The sequence below is a fragment of the Gorilla gorilla genome, chromosome 3 (assembly GCF_029281585.2).
Source record: "Gorilla gorilla gorilla isolate KB3781 chromosome 3, NHGRI_mGorGor1-v2.1_pri, whole genome shotgun sequence".
NCBI lineage: Eukaryota > Metazoa > Chordata > Mammalia > Primates > Hominidae > Gorilla > Gorilla gorilla.
The window spans coordinates 106413223-106430507 of NC_073227.2; the positions used below are offsets into that span (position 1 = coordinate 106413223).

General features: G+C 38.1%; 1 protein-coding gene across 36 annotated transcripts in view; it reads right to left on the reverse strand.

The window, feature by feature from the left end:
• The window catches only part of MAPK10 (mitogen-activated protein kinase 10), a 580277-nt gene that overhangs the window by 82332 nt on the left and 480660 nt on the right, over window positions 1–17285 (reverse strand). For all 36 annotated transcript variants that reach the window (XR_008679024.2, XM_055384586.2, XM_055384585.2 and 33 more), the window contains 4 exons: window positions 6357–6486; window positions 2300–2358; window positions 1008–1146; window positions 171–336 (listed from right to left, as the gene is read on the reverse strand). Coding sequence is in view for 35 of the 36 variants with exons in the window: in XM_055384586.2 (XP_055240561.1) it covers window positions 171–336; window positions 1008–1146; window positions 2300–2358; window positions 6357–6486 (494 nt within the window). In the remaining variant the exon portion in view is untranslated. The remainder of the gene's footprint in view (window positions 1–170; window positions 337–1007; window positions 1147–2299; window positions 2359–6356; window positions 6487–17285) is intronic.

Consider the following 17285-nt stretch of genomic DNA (forward strand, 5'->3'; position numbering starts at 1 on the left):
TTTTAATGAGTGTTTCTTACCAGTAGTATTTAAAAAAAACCCTGAATATGCTATCTGGCAGCCCTACTTTATAAAAGCATGTACATAAAAGAGAACATTCCCCTTGGCTATCTACAACGTGCACCCGTTTTATTCATGGTTTTGATGCTGCTCTCCCGAAGTATCCCTACCGTTCTCCTTGTAGCCCATCCCCAGGATGACCTCAGGGGCTCTGTAATAACGTGTCACCACATATGGAGTCATCATGAAGCTTGTGCCTGCTGTCCTGGCCAGTCCAAAGTCCAGGATTTTCAATGTGCAATCAGACTTGACTACAATGTTACTTGGTTTTAAATCCTAACAATAAGGATAAGGGAAAAAATTAAAAGCCAGTATCAAGTGAAATGTTATTTCCATTGACTCAATCAACATAGCCATTTTGCAGTAGCACTGATGAGGTCCCCCTTGCCTACAGAGCCCTAAATAAGGCAAATGATTACTGCTACAAATAAGTTAACTATTAGTTTTTGGAAAGTGTTTTAATCCCAGAAAAGAATTATATTATCATTTTCACAATTTACACTAATCTTGGGAAGAGGTTTTAGAAAAAAAAATATTTATTGTCTTCTGTTAGGTTTCTCCTTAGGACAACATAAATCTTTCAACATATATATCATTTCTAGGCCTGACAGAAGAACAGATCAGGGAAGCTGTCTTTATGCTGCCAGAAACATCTATGGAAATGAATTTTCTTATTTCAGTTGCACATATGACTTCTGCCAATCGAGGAGCTGAAAGCATGAGGCTTCTAAGAAGCTGCATCTCAATGAGCCAAAACATAACATTGAACAAACTCAACTACAATATAACTAGAATTTCCTTCTACAATTAGTGAACTAGGTGCTAATTCTAGTATCAAAGAAATGAGGAAGTATATTTGACCAATGCCCCCCGTATAAAGAAAATAATCTACAGTTATTCTTCCTCTTAAAGCATTTGAATTGTAATCCTAGAGAAGGTGTTCTTACCCTGTGAATAATTCCAGCAGAATGGAGGTGCTTAATGCCACACAACATTTGGTACAGCAGGTAAGACATTCGCTCATGGTCTAATTCCATCTGAATCACTTGACATAAGTTGGCATCCATCAGTTCCATTACTAAGTAACTAGAAGGGTGAATCCACAGTGTTAGTTCCAGATCACAAGATCTATGAAGTCCTTTGATTTAGTCAGAATGCTCTCCTAACTCTGTAAGTCTTCTGAACTTCTTAGCTCTGCCTTTGACTTAATCAAGACTTTGAGAATTTCCAGGTATTGCATGTGTGTTAGCTATACGAACCCTACCAAAAGGTTGCTAGTAGAAAAAGCATTTATTAGTGGCTGGTTCATGTCCATAGATTTTTTACCTTAATTTTGCTTTCACTTTCCCCTGTATTCCCTCAACTCTTTTGTGAGTATTATAATTTTAAATAAGAAAAAAATTAAGGACAGCTTCTTCCATTAAATTCAATGTATCTGTATTAAAGACAAGGTGCTAGGGAATCACTTCCTCTCCTCCATCTGTTGTCACTACTGGGTAGACTTTGCACAAAATCAATGACACTACAAAGATAGAAAGAATAAAGATAATTTTCACGTCCCTTTTATTACTATTTCTTTTTATTTGTTTGTTTGTTTTGAGACAGAGTCCCGCTCCGTCACCCAGGCTGGAGTGCAGTGGTGCGATCTCAGCTCACTGCAACCTCCGTCTCCCGGGTTCAAGCAATTCTCCTGCCTCAGCCTCCTGAATAGCTGGGACTACAGGTGCATGCCACCACACCTGGATAATTTTTGTATTTTTAGTAGAGGTGGGGTTTCACCATGTTGGCCAGCATGGTCTTGATCTCCTGACTTTGTGATCCACTGGCCTCGGCCTCCCAAAGTGCTGGAATTACAGGTGTGAGCCACCATGCCTGGCCTTATTACTATTTCTTCAGGTAAATTAACTCATTGTAGAAAGTTTGTGGAATCTATTAATAATCATAAATAAATAAGCCTTCCCTGAGTGACCAAGAGCATGGAACAACAAAGTATATAAAGCCACAAGGCCAAAAGGAGGCAGAATGTCTTTCCAAGAAGTAACCCCACAAACAGAATCTTCTTTACATATCACTGGACCCCTTTCATTTGACCCCACCTCTTACTTCTCTTTGAGCAGTATAAGGGATTTCAACTCTGTGTGTGTGTGTGTGTGTGTGTGTGTGTGTGTGGTGTGTGTGATTTTCCCTTGGGCTATCTGAGTGCTGTGTTCTCCCTTCCTTCATGAGTTTTGTTACTTACACATCTTGGAAGTCCTCCAGCGTTTTCTGGGGTGTGAAGACATTTAATAAACTAATAATCTGAAAGAGAGTGGAAGGGACAGAGGAAACGAGAGAAAGAAAAAAGAGAGAGAATGTATTATTTTTAAATTGTATTTCAACTCAAAGTCACTCACTAGTGCTATGGCAGAAATGGAGAAGTTGGAAAAATGTCTTGAGCTGTCTCAGAGGACACAGAAAAGCATGCTCAGAAAGAACAGATGATCTGTCTTCAGGTTAATAATGCAGCTAAAAAGCTCAATTCTTGGGCAGAAGCAAGAGTCAGAGAGATGCATAATTGTTACACTGCTTTCAAGTGTGATTCCTTGTAGCAGAGTATGGGCCTTTGGGGGATTAAACAAAAAAGGAAGAAATGCCATGTGAGGAGAGAGGTGGCAGTAAAACACTCAGTGAGACTTAGCAAGGGGATACTTCTCCTCCAAATGAACAAAGTCGTGTTCTACTTCATGATTTTTTTGTGTTGTTACTTTATATTTTTTTTACTTCTACCTCACACTCAAATATTAAACTAATGCTCCAATAATATGTGTGGGGAAAGGTGCATTCTAGATGATATCAATGATGGATTTAATAGAAAATTATTTTAAAGTTATTTAAATTCAGTTAAAAGCTTTTTGTTTCCTGCTTTATTTTATATATTAGCTAGTAAAAAAATCTACCTTCTAGTATAAGCAAATTTTGTAAAAACTCCTTGTCACATTTCTGAGTAGAGTACATACATCAATAACTCAAAATGTTCTTCCAGCTAAATATTTGGTACTAACGTGCCAGTAGGAAATGAATATAAAAATATATAAAAATCTTATACTCACAAGATAGTTGCAACTATTTTATAAAAATTAGATAAGCACAAGGTCAAGATTTAAGCAGCTTCAAAGCATCAATCAATGAATTTCAGTAAACTTTATAAATGATATAAAGACATGTGGAGTAATAAACATAAAACAAAATTAGTTTAAACACCTGAGAAATTGACTCAATTCTATGGAATGTTTTATGTCTCACGTAGTTTTAACTGACTGAGAAATTATTGACAAAAAATAACCACAGTACCATCCAATATTTTCTAGTATACATATATATGGCAATGGTTGTAATATAGTTTTAAACATACAAGATCATCAAGATCATCTCTTCTAAAGCAACCTTGCAGTGTGGAATATTCATATAGAAATAAAATTGTTTTAAAATTATCTTTATAACTTGTGATTAAAGTGCCATGTTATTCTGTGTACTCAGTGCTAGTGAGTGTTGAAAAATGCCTATGAAGTACACCTTTCATTGGAACATCTACAGTGGGTCTGTTTCTCTAGGACTTTATCAATCTCACAAAGTAATTTATTTCATTTTGCTATTTGTTCAAACAAAAATATTAGAGACCGTGTATAGAGCACACATTACATCCACACATTCACATGAACACTACTTAAAAATGGAAAAATCACCTAGTGAACAAATAATCTAGATAATTTAAAAAATTTAGAAAATAGCATTACAATTTTAAATAAATCAAGATTTATTGTTTTAAAAGGTAATTTATCAAGATCTATTCCCTACTGTATGTTCTTATTTTCCCTTTTCCTATGACCTTGTTTTATTACTTTTTACTCTTTGAGAATTTCTCTTCTATCCTTCCTTTGCTCTCTTATAAATTCTAATTCCTACCAATAGTCAATTTTAAAAAGGCATCTGTAGAAGGAGATTATCACAGCTATAAAATTTCCATTTTAATCCAACAGTTTCCAGACAGGAATCTCAGTTCTTTTATTCCAGCATCTTGAGACACACAGATGTGAATCTATGTTTGTCAGGCCCCACTAGTTCCTGGAATTGAATATTTATTTTCTTATATTGAATATTTATTTTCTTTTTTTAAATAACAATTTTAATCTAATTTTCAGTTGATAAGAAATACAGAAAACAGGGGACCAAACTAACACCATAAAGAAGTATTTTCCAAACAGATTTTCTTCACTATTATTAAAGATTTAATGGGATTATTTTGCTCTTCCTTTGCTTTCCACAGTATTAACACAGTTCTACGTTCTTATTAATGCGAAATTTACATTTGGTTGTAAGTGAATTTCCTCTTCATAAAAAGTTCCAGAAATGTGTTTCTGTAGACTTCTGCATACATACATACACACATAAAAGGAAGGTAGCAGGTGTGATGCTGTTTATAAATTATCACTGCAATCTGGAACTCTTTTTTAGGCTTCATAAATATGAGTCTCCAACATTTCAGTCAAGAATGGGAAGTATTCTCTCAAACTGACCAAGTAAGTGAGCATTTCTCCACATTCTATTGCATTACAGGGTCTGGAATGAGGATGAGGGAAATATAAATACATGTATGGAAAACTTTCCATACAATTGATTCATTGCTTGTATCCATCCATTTTTCATTGCCCATGTTATGCTCCATCCTCCTTGGTATAACAGAATATATTGCATTGATCATGTGGCTAATCTTGCACTTACCTTTATTTAACATACTGAAAGAACAAATTAGTATATAACTCTTCATAGGAACCATCCTTTCTATCATTTCTATATTCCTTTCTAGAAGTCTCATGTTTGTTGCATGGCCATATTAGATATGGGTGTGCAGTTCATAAAATTTCAATTTCTTGGTGAGGCCTTTGCTGCTTGGCCTATTTAAAAGGGTAAACCTATCCCACCATACACTGACCAGCATTTTTAAATATTCCTTCTTTGCTTTTCCTTACTTAATAGCACTTATTATCACCTGACATTTTACACATTGACCTGTCTTATTGTGGATCGCCTTGCTCTTGCCAATACAGCATGAACTCCACATGGGCAGCAATTTGTCTGTTTTCTTCACCATCTAGATCTGTTCCTGGCACATTTTATTCATTTAACACATGCATGTCAAATGACTGAATTAAAAAATCATCAGGGTAGGGTAACAGAGGAAAAGAGAAATACTGTCATGGGGCCCAAATCTGCATATTTGCATTTCAAATATCTTTCAACTTAATACTAACACATTTGTGTCTTCTCAGTGCCACTGGTAGATGGCGAGCATTAGGACAAGATCCCTGGTTTATAAAACCACACTGGTAATGTGTTCTGTGTAATTTTCATACATAAGAACTTTGTAGAGAGTTATTATAGCTATTATACTATAGAATAATTTTACTTGTAATGAAGTTATCTTTTGATTTTTAAGAAAATAAAATTTTATTTATAATAATTTATAATTTATTATATATTTATATCTAAAATGTATTTGATGTATTTATTATAATTTATTTATTAATAAAAGTTATTAAAATAATGAATTATCTCCTATTTATCTTTATTAAGAAGAAGTGGAGCACAGAAAGAATTCTAGAGGTCTTGGCCTGTGATTGAAGGAGCTTAGATTCTGAAATGAAGAAAGTCCTTTACTGGTCTACCCAGCTGAGTTCCGATGAGAAAAAGCTCTTGATCCCATTCTCAAGTGCTTTGCAAATATGTACTCACATACTTGCCCACACCTGAAAAAAATAAGATGCCAACACACAGTGAATTCACTGAACAATTAGAGGCCACCACCAGGCTACAGCTGAAATAAAAAGGAGATAACATGAATAAAACTCAACCGTTGGCAATTAAATCTAAATTATAAATCTAAATTAAATCTAAATTATAAAGAAATGTAGCATGATGCTTTGTAGGCTTTTCTTTTTTCTGGCTTTTGGCTTTGCTTGTCTTGTTTCTTTCTTGAAGCTCTCAATTTGGAGCAAGATAACCAAATATGGTAAATTTTCTAACTAGAGAAATATTTATAAAATTCATCACTTCCACATCATATGGTTTTTAGGTGATTTTTAAGCAGAAAGCTACCATGAGGACAATGAAATCGAATGTAGCATATTGGCAGGATAAACAATCTTAAGAGGCAGGAATTGCAAAGCAAAGAAAGCCTTTCTTACTCAAGTACAGACACATTTTCTTTTTCCAATCTTACAAACTCCCACTGCCAGAAGTTTAAAAATAACAAAACTCACGTTTTTATGGTTCACACACTTCATGAGGACCAGCTCCCGGTACGCTCTCTTGGCATGTGTTTGGTTCTGAAAGGGTCTGCTGAGCTTCTTAATGGCCACATTTCTGTCAAGGACAGCATCATACGCGGCACTGTAGAGATCCAAGAGCAACTCAGAATTAAGAACAAAAGATTCCTTAGAACTCTTGCCTACTTGATTAAGGATACTGGTAAAGAAAATGCTATTTCGGAATCTTAGATACTGTCTACTCTAGTCACATGCCAATCAGGCTTTAAGTAAAGATATGAGTGACTGGCATAAGAATATTCTACATGCTAGGAGGAGGAAGAAGAGTTGGAGGAAGGGAAGAAGGAGAAACAGGAGAAGGGGGCAAGGAGTAGAAGGGGGGAAGGAGTAGAAGAGGGCAAAGGAGAAGAAAAAGATCTTGCCAAGAATATAGCATATAATTGCCTCAGTAAGTGGGTGGAATAAAGAAGTAAGACAGGCATTCAAATTTCCCACTAGCCATGTGACTATGGCAAGTCATTTAATCTCTCTGAGCTTGAATTTCTCATCTGTTAATATATGATATTTAATTTTTTTATAGCTATAAAATTTCATTGTTCTTTGGTTGTTTTAAATGAACATTTTCTATACCCATTCACAAGAACCAGGTGTTTTGTTTGTTATTGTTTTTTGGAAACAGAGTCTTGCTATGTTCCCCAGGCTAGTCTTGAACTCCTGAGCTCAAGGTATCTTCCTGCCTCAGTCTCTTTAGTAGCTGTGACTACAGCCACATACTATGGCACCCAACTAAGAACCAATTTTTAAGATGTGATGTTAATTGCCATAAAAGCACTGGTGGGCTGATGATCAAAGTGTACTCTCATTAACAATAACAAAGCTCAAAATAAGAAATGCAATCAGAGAGTTTTAGAAACATAAATAACTGCATTTAAATACAAAGACAAAAATAAATGCTATTCACATGTGAAGCTTTCACACCGAGAATGAAAATTTACAATGTTTTGAAAAAGCAATCTAAATATTTGGTGCTATTTCTCTCATATGCAGAGTACATGAGTTTAGAGATCAAATGAGAAAGTGAGAGAGGCTCTTTTTGCCATTATACCTAATGATGCACTCACAAAATATGTGACCCATCCCTGAAACTTTGAGTCATGCTGGGTTTTGTCTTAGTTGTCAGGAGGAAATGCAAAACCAGAATCCACTACAACTGATCTACTAAATTAGTAGTAACATTGACCATTGAAGGCTCATGCCACAGAACTAGGGGCCAAAAATAGAATTGCTGTACTGTAAGAAAATGATAGATTCACAGAATAAGGTTGAAAAAAGTCTTAGAGTTCACCTGGTCCATACTTTCATTTAATACTCATTCCTCTCTAAAATATGTCCATGAAAAGTTTCACCAGTCTCTGTTTGCCCACCTCCAAAAACATGGAAATCATTATATCTAAGCAGCTCTTTCTATTGTTTGGCAGCTTTGAGAATAGAAATGCCATCATTCTAATAAACAGAGTTATCTTTCTGCAGTTTCCACTGATGACTGTTAGTCCTGCCTTCCAGGGCAACTCAAAATAAAATGTTTCCTTTCCATTATTAACCATAATATATGAAATCTATTAAAAGGCTGCACACAATGCGTGGCCTAGAGTAAACACTCTTAACTCTTAGCTTTTAGCATTTTTCCCCTAAGTCTTTACTTTCTTAAATTAAATATTACCAGTCCCCTACCATCACTTGTCAGATGTGGTTTCAAGTCCCGTTACTATCTGGTCAGTTTCCTCTGAATAAACTCCAGTGTGTCAATATGCTCTGAAAATGTGGACCTTGTGCTAAATAAACATTGCTACTCTGGGTATAGAGTGTTACTGAAGATTAGGGTAGAGCTAGTAACTCTCTCATTCATTCCTTTGCTCATTCATTCAACAATCCTGTTCTGACATAGTTAATACAGCTAAGTCTGTCCTGGAACTCTTTAATAATGACATTCCACACTATTCTTTTTCACTTTTTAAAAAATTTTATTTTATTTAAAGTTCCTGGGTACATGTGCAGAATGTGCAGGTTTGTTACATAGGTAAATGTGGGACATGGTGGTTTGCTCCATCTATCAACCCATCACCTAAGTATTAAGCCCAGCATGCATTAGCTATTTTTCCTGATGCTCTCCCTCCTCTGCTTCCTGGCCCCAATGTGTCTGGTTCCCGTCCCTGTGTCCATGTCTTCTCATTGTTCAGCTCCCACTTACAAGTGAGAACATGCAGTGTTTGGTTTTCTGTTCCTGCATTAGTTTGTTAAAGATAATGGCTTCCAGTTCCATCCATGTCCCTGCAAAGGACAAGATGTCATTCCTTTTTATGACTGCATAGTATTTCATGATGTATATGTACCACATTTTCTTTATCCAGTCTATCATTGATGGGCATTTGGGTTGATTCCATGTCTTTGCTACCGTGCATAGCGCTGCAATGGACATATGCATGCAAGTATCTTTACAACAGAATGATTTATATTCCTTTGGGTATATACCCGGTAATGGAATTGCTGGGTCAAATGATATTTCTGGTTCTAGGTCTTTGAGGAATGCCACACTGTCTTCTACAATGGTTGAACTAATTTACATTCCCACCAACAGTGTAAAAGCATCCCTATCTGCAGCCTTGCCAGCATCTGTTTCTTCTTGACTTTTTAATTATCACCATTGTGAATGACATAAGATGGTATCTCATTATGGTTTTGATTTGCATTTCTCTGATAACCAGTAATGTTGAGCTTTTTTTCATGTTTGTTGGCTGCATAAATGTCTTCTTTTTAGAAGTAACTGTTCATGTCCTCTGCCCCCTTTATATGGGGTTGGTTTTTTTCTTGTAAATTTGTTTAAATTTCTTGTAGACTCTGGATATTAGACCTTTGCCAGATGGACAGATTGCAAAAGTTTTCTCACATTCTGTAGGTTGTCTGTTCAGTCTGATGACAGTTTCTTTTGCTGTCCAGAAGCTCTTTAGTTTAATTAGATCCCATTTGTCCTTTTTTGCTTTTGTTGCAATTGCTTTTGCCATTTTCATCAGGAAATTTTTGCCCATGCCTATGTCCTGAATAGTATTGCCTAGATTTTCTTCTAGGATTTTTATAGTTTTGGGTTTTACATTTACTTCTTTAATCCATCTTGAGTTAATTTTTGTATAAGGTGTAAGGAAGAGGTCCAGTTTCAATTTTCTGCATATGGCTGGTCAGTTTTCCCAGCACCATTTATTAAATAGGGAATGCTTTCCCCATTGCTTGTTTTTGTCAGATTTGTCAAAGATCAGATGGTTGTAAATGTGCAGTCTTATTTCTGAGTTCTCTATTCTGTTCCATTGGTCTATGTGTCTTTTTCATTTTTTTGTAACATTACCATGCTATTTTGGTTATTGCAGCCTTGTAGTATAGTTTGAAGTCAGGTAGTATGATGCCTCCAGCTTTCTTCTTTTTGCTTAGGATTGTCTTGGCTATTGGGCTCTTTTTTGGTTCCATATGATTTTTTAAATAGTTTTTTCTAATTCTGTGAAGAATGTCAATAGTAGTTTAATGGGAATTGCATTGAATCTATAAATTACTTTGGGCAGTATGTCCATTTTCACAATATTGGTTCTTCCTATCCATGAGCACAGAATGTTTTTTCATTTGTTTGTGTCCTGATTTCCTTGAGCAGTGGTTTGTAGTTCTCTTTAAAGAAGTCCTTTATGTCCCTTGTTAGCTGTATTCCTAGGTATTTTATTCTCTTTGTAGCAATTGTGAATGGGAGTTCATTCATGATTTGGCTCTCTGCTTATCTATTGGTGTATAGAAATGCTTGTGACTTTTTCAGATTAAATTTGTATCCTGAAAGCTTGCTAAAGTCACTTAGCAGCTTAAGGAGCTTTTGGGTGAGATTATGGTGTTTTCTAGATATAGGATCATGCCACCTGCAAACAAAGACAATTTGATTTCCTCTCTTCTTATTTGAATATCCTCTATATTTCTTTCTCTTGCCTGATGCCCTGGCCAGAATTTCCATTACTATGTTTAATAGGCGTGAAGAGAGAGGGCATCCTTGTCTTGTGTCAGTTTTCAGGGGGAGTGCGTCCAGCTTTTGCCCATTCAGTATGATAGTGGCTGTGGGTTTGCTGTAAATGGCTGTTAATATTTTGAGGTATGTTCCTTCAATACCTAGTTTATTGAGAGTTTTAACATGAAATGATGCTAAATTTTATTGAAGGACTTTTCTGCATCTATTGAAATAATCATGTGTTTTTTGTCTTTAGTTCTGTTTGATGTGATGAACTTCATTTATTGATTTGCGTATGTTAAACCAGCCTTGCATCCTGGGGATGAAGCAAACTTGATTATGGTGGATAAGCTTTTTTATGTGCTGCTGGATTCAGTTTGCCAGTATCTTATTGAGGATTTTTGCATCAATGCTAATCAGGGATATTGGCCTGAAGTTTTCTTTTTTTTGTTATATCTCTGCCAGGTTTTGGTATCAGGATAATGCTGGCCTCATAAAATGAGTTAGGAAGAGTCCCTCCTTTTCAATTGTTTGGACTAGTTTCAGAAGAAATAGTACCAGCTCCTCTTTGCCCCTCTGGTAGAATTCAGCTGTAAATCCATCTCGGCTTTTTTTGGTTGGTAGGCTATTTATTACTGCTCAATTTCAGAACTCGTTACTGGTCTATTCAGGGATTCAGCTTCTTCCTGGTTCAGTTTGAGGAGGGCATATATGTCCAGGAGTTTATCTGTTTCTTCTAGATTTTCTAGTTTATTTGTGTAGAGTTGTTTATAGTATTCTCTGATGGCAGTTTGTAGTTCTGTGGGGTGATAACCCCTTTATCATTTTTTATTGTGTCTATTTGATTATTCTCTTTTCTTCATTATTAATCTAGTTAGTGGTCTATTTTATTAACTTTTCCAAAAAAAAAAAAACAGCTCCTGATTCATTGATTTTTGTGAAGGATTTTTCGTGTCTCTATCTCCTTCAGTTCTGCTCTGAGCTTGGTTATTTCTTGTCTTCTGCTAGCTTTAGGGTTTGTTTTCTCTTAGTTTTCTAGTTATTTTAGTTGTGATGTTAGGGTGTCAATTTGAGATCTTTCTAGCTTTTCAAAGTGGGCACTTAGAGCTATAAATTTCCCTCCTGACACTGCTTTAGCTGCATCCCAGAGGTTCTGGTATGTTGTCTCTTTGTTCTCATTGGTTTCAAAGAACTGCTTGATTTCTGCCTTAATTTCATTATTTACCCAGGAGTCATTCAGGAGCATGTTGTTCACCTTTCTCGTAGTTGTGTGGTTTTGAGTGAGTTTCTTAATCTTGAGTTCTACTTTGATTGCGCTGTAGTCTGAAAGACTGTTTGTTATTATTTCACTTATTTTGCATTTGCTGAGGAGTGTTTTACTTGTAATTATGTTATTAATTTTAGGGTAAGTGCCAGTGGCACTGAGAAGAATGTATATTCTGTTGTTTTGGGGTGGAAAGTTCTGTAGATATCTATCAGGTCCACTTGATCCAGAGCTGAGTTCAAGCCCTGAATATCTTTGTTAATTTTTTGTCTCGATGATCTGCCTAATATTGACAGTGGGGTGTTAAAGTTTCCACTATTATTCTGTGGGAGTCTAAGTCTCTTTGAAAGTCTCCAAGAACTTCTTTTATGAAACTGTGTGCTCCTGTATTGGGTGCATATATATTTAGGAGAGTTAGCTCTTCTTGTTGAATTGAACCCTTACCATTATGTAATGTCCTTCTTTGTCTTTTTTTTTTATCTTTGTTGGTTTAAAAGTCTGTTTTTCAGTAACCAGGATTGCAACCCCTGCCTTTTTCTGCTTTCCATTTACTTGATAAATTTTCCTCTATCCCTTTATTTTGAGCCTATGTGTGTCTGTGCACAGAGATTGGTCTCTTGAATATAGCACACTGTTGGGTCTTGTCTTTTTATCCAGCTTGCCATTCTGTGTCTTTTAATTAGGGTATTTAGCCCATTTACATTTAAAGTCAATATTGTTATGTGTGAATTTGATCCTGTCATCATGATGCTGGCTGGTTATTTTGCAGGCTTGTTAATATAGTTGCTTCATAGTGTCATTGGTCTCTGTACTCCAGCGTGTTTTTGTAGTGGCTGGTAATGGTTTTTCCTTTTCATATTTAGTGCTTCCTTCAGGGGCTCTTCTAAGGCAGCCCTGGTGGTGACAAATTCCCTCAGCATTTGCTTGTCTGAAAAGGTTTTTATTTCTCCTTCATTTATGAAGATTAGTGTGGCCAGATATGAAATTCTGGGTTGGAAACTCTTTTCTTTAAGAATGTTGCATATTGGCCTCCAATCTCTTCAGACTTGTAGGGTTTCTGCTGAGAGGTCTGTTGTTAGTCTGATGGGTGTCCCTTTATAGGTGACCTGGCCTTTCTCTTTGGCTGCTCTTAACATTTTTTCCTTCATTTTGACCTTGGAGAATTTGATTGTGTGTCTTGGAGTTGATCTTCTCATAGAGCATCTTACCAGGGTTCTTTGGATTTCCTGAATTTGAATGCTGGTCTGTCTTACTAGGTTGGAGATGTTCTCCTGGATGATATTTTGAAGTATGTTTTCCAACTTGCTTCCATTCTCCTCATCTCTTTCAGATGCTCCAATCAGTCATATGTTCAGTCTTTTTACATAATCCCATAGTTCTCAGAGGTTTTGTTCATTCCTGTTCATTCTTTTTTCTCTAACCTTGCCTGCCTGTCTTATTTCAGCAAGATAGTCTTCAGGCTCTGAGATCCTTTCCTCTACTTGGTCTATTTGGCTATTGATACTTGTGGTTAAATTGTGAAGCTCTTGTTTTGTGTTTCTCAGCTCCATCAGGTCATTTATGTTCCTCTCGAAACTGGTTATTCTAGTTAACAGCTCCTGTAATGTTTTATCATGGTTCTTAGCTTCTTTGCATTGGGTTAGAACATATTCCTTTAGCTCAGCAAAGTTCGTTATTACCCACCTTTTGAAGACTACTTCTGTCAATTCATCCATTGCAGTCTCACCCCAGTTCTGTGCCCCCACTGGAGAGGTGCTGCAATCATTTGGAGGAGAAGAGGCACTCTGGCTTTTTGAGTTTTCAGCATATTTGCATTGATTCTTTCAAATCTTCATGGGTTTTTCTACCTTTGATCTTTGAGGCTGCTGACCTTTGGATGGGGTTTTTGTGGGGTCTTTTGTTGTTGTTGTTGCTGTTGTTTTCTGTTTGTTTTTTTTTTAACAGTATGGCCCAACTTCCATAGGGCTGCTGTGGTTTACTGGGGGACCACTCCAGACCCAGTTCACCTGGGTCCCTCCTGCACTTGGAGGTATCACCAGTGGAGGCTGCCAAACAGCAAAGATGGCTACGTGCTCCTTCCTCTGGAAGCTCCATACCAGAGGGGCACTGAGCTGATGCTGGCCAGAACACTCCTGTAGGAGGTGTCTGGCAACCCCTGTTGGGAGGTCTCACTCAGTCAGGAGGCACAGGATCAGGGACCTGTTTAAAGAACCAGTCTGGCTGCCCCTTGGCTGAGCAGGTTAGGCTGTGCTGGGGAGAATCCCCCTCATCTGGACTGCCAGCAGGCAGGAAAGACTAGGTGCCCCCAACTGTGAGACTGTGGCCGCTCCTCCCCTCAGGGGCTCCTTCCCAGGGATATCAGAGTTCTGTCTGAAAACCCCTGGCTGGAGTTGCTACAATTTCTGCAGGGAGGCCCTGCTCAGTGAGGAGGGATGGATCCAGGTTCCACCTAAAGAAGCAGTCTGGCCACGATCTGCCACAGCCACTGTGATGTGCTATGGGAAATTCCTCTCAGTTCAAACCACTCAGTCTCCCTGACACCAGCAGGGTAAAATGGCCAACTGGAGTTGCAGTGATGGTGACTGGCCACCCCTTCCCCAGGCACTCGGTTGTATTAGGCATTGTCCAGCCTGCTGCTACTGGTTGCAACCCAAGCAGGTGGCACAGCTCTGTGCCTGGAACCAAAGGCCTTGGTGATGTGGGCTCAGGAGGGGATCTTCTGATCCACAAGATGCACAGATCCATGGAAAAAGCATGGTTTCCCGGGCGGGGCAGCGCAGTCACTCACCACCTCTCTTGGCTGGGTGTGGGAGTTCCCCTTATCCCATGCAGCTCCCGGATCATTGCTCCACCCTGCTTTTCCTCACTCTGCATGGGTCATACCAACTGCCTATTCAGTCCCAGTGAGAGAACCTGGATACATCAGTTGATGGAGCAGGATTCACTCACTGTTTTCATTCTTCTCAGTGGGAGCTGCTGACTGGAACTGCTTCTGTTATTATTATTATTATTATTATTTTGAACGGTTTTGCTCTTGTTGCCTGGAATGGAGTCCAATGGCACGATCTTGGCTCACCGCAACCTCCGACTCCTGGGTTCAAGTGATTCTCCTGCCTCAGCCTCCTGAGTAGCTGGGATTACAGTCATGCGCCACCACGCCCAGCTTACTTTGTATTTTTAGTAGAGACGGGGTTTCTCCATGTTGGTCAGGCTGGTCTCAAACTCCTGACCTCAAGTAATCCGCCCATCTCGGCCTCCCAAAGTGCTGGGATTACAGGCATGAGCCACCAGGCCCGGCCTGGAGCTGCTTCTAATCAGCCATCTTGGCTCCTCTCCCTCCATCCCACCCTATTGACTCACAGTGAGCCTGTGTTAATTTAAAATACTGTCTCTTAAAAATCTTGTGCTGCTCTTACACTAATATGTCAGCACTGGTGCTTCTGTGTTTGTGTTTGTTCTTTTTCACCTACCAATGGCAGCACAGATAAAGAGTCAAGTGGGCATGTTTCTTATAGGTAACATATAAGGGCAACAGTGGATTTGGAAACACAGGAATTAAACTTACTGTCTAAAGTTAAGTCATTGTATTGGCAGAAAATTGATCCATCACCTCAAAGACAAGAACTAAATCTTAAGCCAAAATTAACTTAGCTGAAATTATTAAAATTTCAAAAGAAAGAATGGCAATCAGTCATGAAGGCACATAAGGGAGTTGGAGAGGCAAACTCTGGCACTTCTTGGCCAAATAAGAAAGTACCTTTCCAGGTAGGTCTAGAGATCCTGTCAGCCAACCAGATGGACACATTCATATTGTGATTGTCAGAAACTACAGCCAGTTAGCATTCTGATGAGAGTCTCCTTGGGCTGATTCTATCCTCTACAGCCAACATTATACTAATCAAGACTTATTCAACTTTATACTAATCAAGACTTAATATGTGTATAAGAATATTGTCTATATTTGGTCAGCCTAACTGTTGCATCTTTCATAATTTCAAAAAACGGGCATCTGGTTTTATATGTGAGATGGTAGTGAGGATTGTCAATGTGAGTTTGAGTCCCTGAGATATTGACCAGATCATGCAAGACAGTGGGCCATCCCCCTATCTCATGTGGAATAACTGAGAAAATCCCACCCTGTGGGGTTTCTTGGCAGGCAAAAATCTAGACAGTTCTCCTGGAAACGTTGTGGCATTCTCCCTCTGTCTGGTACTTCCTCCTCAAAGCAATTTTAGGTATGAATGTCAGCCCTGCTGCTTACTAAATGTGGGCAAGTCATTTACACTTTCTGACATCAGTTTCCTCATACTTAAAATGAAGAGAATAACAACTTGACAAGCTTGTTGTAAGGAGTAAAAGAGTTAATAATGTACAGATAGTGCCTCACCTAGAGTGAGCACTGAGTAAATGATGGCTATTACTATTTTTAAAATCAATGTTCTTCCCAGATTCATTATGTCATGTAGGACAGGATAAAGCATGAATTCCTACAGCATAGGCAACAATTGGACACATATCTGCTAATCAATAGTTCTTTAGTCTTTCTGCTAATTACAAATACATTCAACTGTACCACCATCATGACCACATTTTTCAAGTATGTCCCATGACATCATAAAATACATCTTCCAAAAAGACAAAAAACTTTGTTAAACTTTAAATACATTATAAGCTGGGCACAGTGGCATGTGCCTATTGTCCCAGCTACCCAGAAAGCTAAGGCAGGAGGATTGCTTGAGCCCGAGAGTTCAAGACCAGCATGGGCAACATAGTGAGACCACCCCATATCAATAAAAATAATAAATACATGCATACATACATATATATGCTGTAGCCATACAGTTCTCTGGCTTACCACTTTAATAAACTATCTGTATGATTTGTTTTTAACAAACCCCCTATTCCCAGTGATCACTACGCCCTGTCTTAATGGTTCACAGGGTATCTTTTCTAACCAATACAAGGACCAGTGTTGAGTTCAGGAGGTGTCTCTTATAAGCTATCCCTTCCTCTAAAGAAATAAGAACTTTTGGCTGTCTTGAATTGTGTGGATACTGTGGTTTGGTTTACTGAACTTCCATCTGACTCTTCTATGTTATACCTTCCTATATTAAAGATAAAACTTCAGAGTTAAGTGTACAATTCCCAGAAGCTTTTGCAGCTAGCACTCTGGATCCAAGTAAGATCCTGCAGATGCACCTATGAGCGATTTGTAAGGCAGAAGTGAGGATTATCAGCATCTTCTGACATGTCTTATTTGGGAAGCAAGGTCTTGTGGAGATGTGAGGTTTTCTTCCAAAGCAATAATTCATGTCATTCTCTAGATTCCTGGTTAAGAGGAGGAGTGGAAGCAGAGTCCCCAATGAACTCCAGGTTCCATTCCCCCATTCACAGTATAATAGAGTAGCCATGGCAACAGTAAGTGCATAGTTCCAGCTCTATGATTTCCTAATCTCAGCTTTGATTGTATGTTCTGGAAATCTGATGGTTCTAGGATACTCTCAGAGGTGGGAGCTCCCTGGTGATTCAGCTCTTGGGTGTCTGGGAGTCATTCAAGGTAGCCCAGAGTACAGCCCACTTCTCCAGGCCTTCCTGTAACTGCAGGGACCCATTTACAGCATTTAATCTCTGC